At 67.2% G+C, this 1778-nt stretch overlaps 1 protein-coding gene across 2 annotated transcripts in view; it reads left to right on the forward strand.

Moving 5' to 3' along the window:
• The first annotated feature begins 283 nt into the window (after positions 1–283).
• WDR45B (WD repeat domain 45B) overlaps positions 284–1778 on the forward strand; it is a 14550-nt gene continuing 13055 nt past the window's right edge. Inside the window, exon 1 of one of the 2 annotated variants that reach the window (XM_006106631.3) lies at positions 284–520. In XM_006106631.3, the coding sequence (XP_006106693.1) occupies positions 454–520 (67 nt within the window). In that variant the 5' untranslated portion in view covers positions 284–453. The remainder of the gene's footprint in view (positions 521–1778) is intronic. The other variant, XM_014448591.2, reaches the window with a different exon arrangement.

The raw sequence follows: 1778 nt of genomic DNA on the forward strand, positions 1-1778 counted from the left end.
TGGGCCTTGCCTGCTCAGGAGGGCGAGGGGCAGGGCTGCCGCTTGGAACCCCCCTCTCTCCCCTCCCCTCTGGGAGTCAGCTGCCCTCAGGGTCTCCGCTCACCTGGCAGGCAGGCAGTCCTCCACCTGTCAGGCCAGGCCACGCCTCCTCTCCGTCCAGACCCCGCCCATAAGACAAGACCCGCCCCCTGGACGTGGCCCCGCCCCGCGCACGTGACGCTCTCGGCGCTCCCAACCCCGCCTGCCTGGGTGGATGTGATCGGCGCTCCTCAGCTCACTGGCTGGGCGCGCGCACGCACGCACGCGCGCACGCACGCACGCACGCACGCACGCAGTACGTCCGCGGTTCGCTTCCAGCCGCGGCGGCCTCGGTGGCGGCCTGACGGGACCCTGCGCCCGGCCTCCTCGAGCGGAATGCGGCGCTGACGAGCGCGGACCCTCCGCGGCGGCGCCATGAACCTCCTGCCCTGTAACCCCCACGGCAACGGGCTGCTCTACGCCGGCTTCAACCAGGACCACGGTGAGTGCGCCCCTCCCCGGCCGGGCCCCTCCCCTGTAGCCCCCAGCGCGGCGGGCCTCCGCCCCCCGGAGCCCTCACCGCCGGGGCCTCTGCCCCCCAGACACCCCTTCTCGGCCGGGCCTCTGCCCCCGGGTTCCGCCTGGCCGGGCCCCGCGCCCCGCCCTCCCGCCGCCGTCCCCATTCGGAGCCGGGGTGCGGGCCGAGGCCGGGGCGGGTCCCGCTCCTCTGGGCCTTTCGCGATTCTCGGGTGGCGGCTGCTCCCTGTCCGGTTGCCCCTCCAGGCCGCGCTCCCCGTCCCGTGTCCCCGCCCGGCGGCCCGCGCGAGCCGAGGCCGGAGCCCCCTGAGCCGCACGTCCACCCCTCGGGCCACGTCCCCTCCGTCCCGGCTCCCGCCCGGTGGGACCGTGGTCGGGTTGTCCCGCTGCAGGTCTTGGCGTCGCCTCGAAACTCGGCCCCCCCTCGTTAAAGATCTTTAGCAAATAAGCCGAACGTTACTTAAAAACGCGTCCTGGTCACACTTTTTTCCTTTGGCATTTTATAAGTTTATTTGATCCAAACTGACTTCATAAGCTTTGGAGCCAGATCTCAGGTCCCCCCCGGGGGAGAGTTTGAGATGAAGGCGGCTGTCGGGCGGCTGGAGGCCGCGGTGGGGACGGGGTCTCCGCTCCCTGGGGGTGCCTGCCCCCCGGAGGGGCGGCTTCGGGCGTTTCGGAGGCGGTTCCCGTGCGTGAGAAACGGGTTTCTCTGTGGTCGCGCTGACGCTCTTTGGTTGGTTCCTGAAGGTGCCCCGGCGGGGACCGAACCGACCTGGGCGTTTCCCGACGACACTCTAACCGGGTCGCCAGCCGTGGTCCGCGAGGTCCGAAACCAGCTGAGCTACCGGCGGCCCTACGGACACTTTTGATTGACATTCTCGAGGGCCTAGTTGTGTTTTGTTGTTGGTGGTGGTGGTGGTTTTAATCAGAAAATGTCAGTGAAGGAACACCTCCCACCCAGGGTTTTTTCTTTTGTTTACTAAAATCAAAGGACTCTTAAGAATTTAGCAGGAAATTACATATATATTTTGTTTTATTTACTGAGGCCCGGTGCATGAAATTCGTGCAGGGGGGGGGGGTGTCCCCTCAGCCCAGCCTGCACCCTCTCCAATCAGGGACCCCTTGGGGATGTCCGACTGCCGGTTTAGGCCTGATCCCCGGACATCCCTCTCACAGTCCTGGATGGCTGGCTCCTAATCGCTCCCCCACCTGCCGGCCTGATC

The sequence above is a fragment of the Myotis lucifugus genome, unplaced genomic scaffold (genome assembly GCF_000147115.1).
Source record: "Myotis lucifugus unplaced genomic scaffold, Myoluc2.0 scaffold_871, whole genome shotgun sequence".
Taxonomy (NCBI): Eukaryota; Metazoa; Chordata; class Mammalia; order Chiroptera; family Vespertilionidae; genus Myotis; species Myotis lucifugus.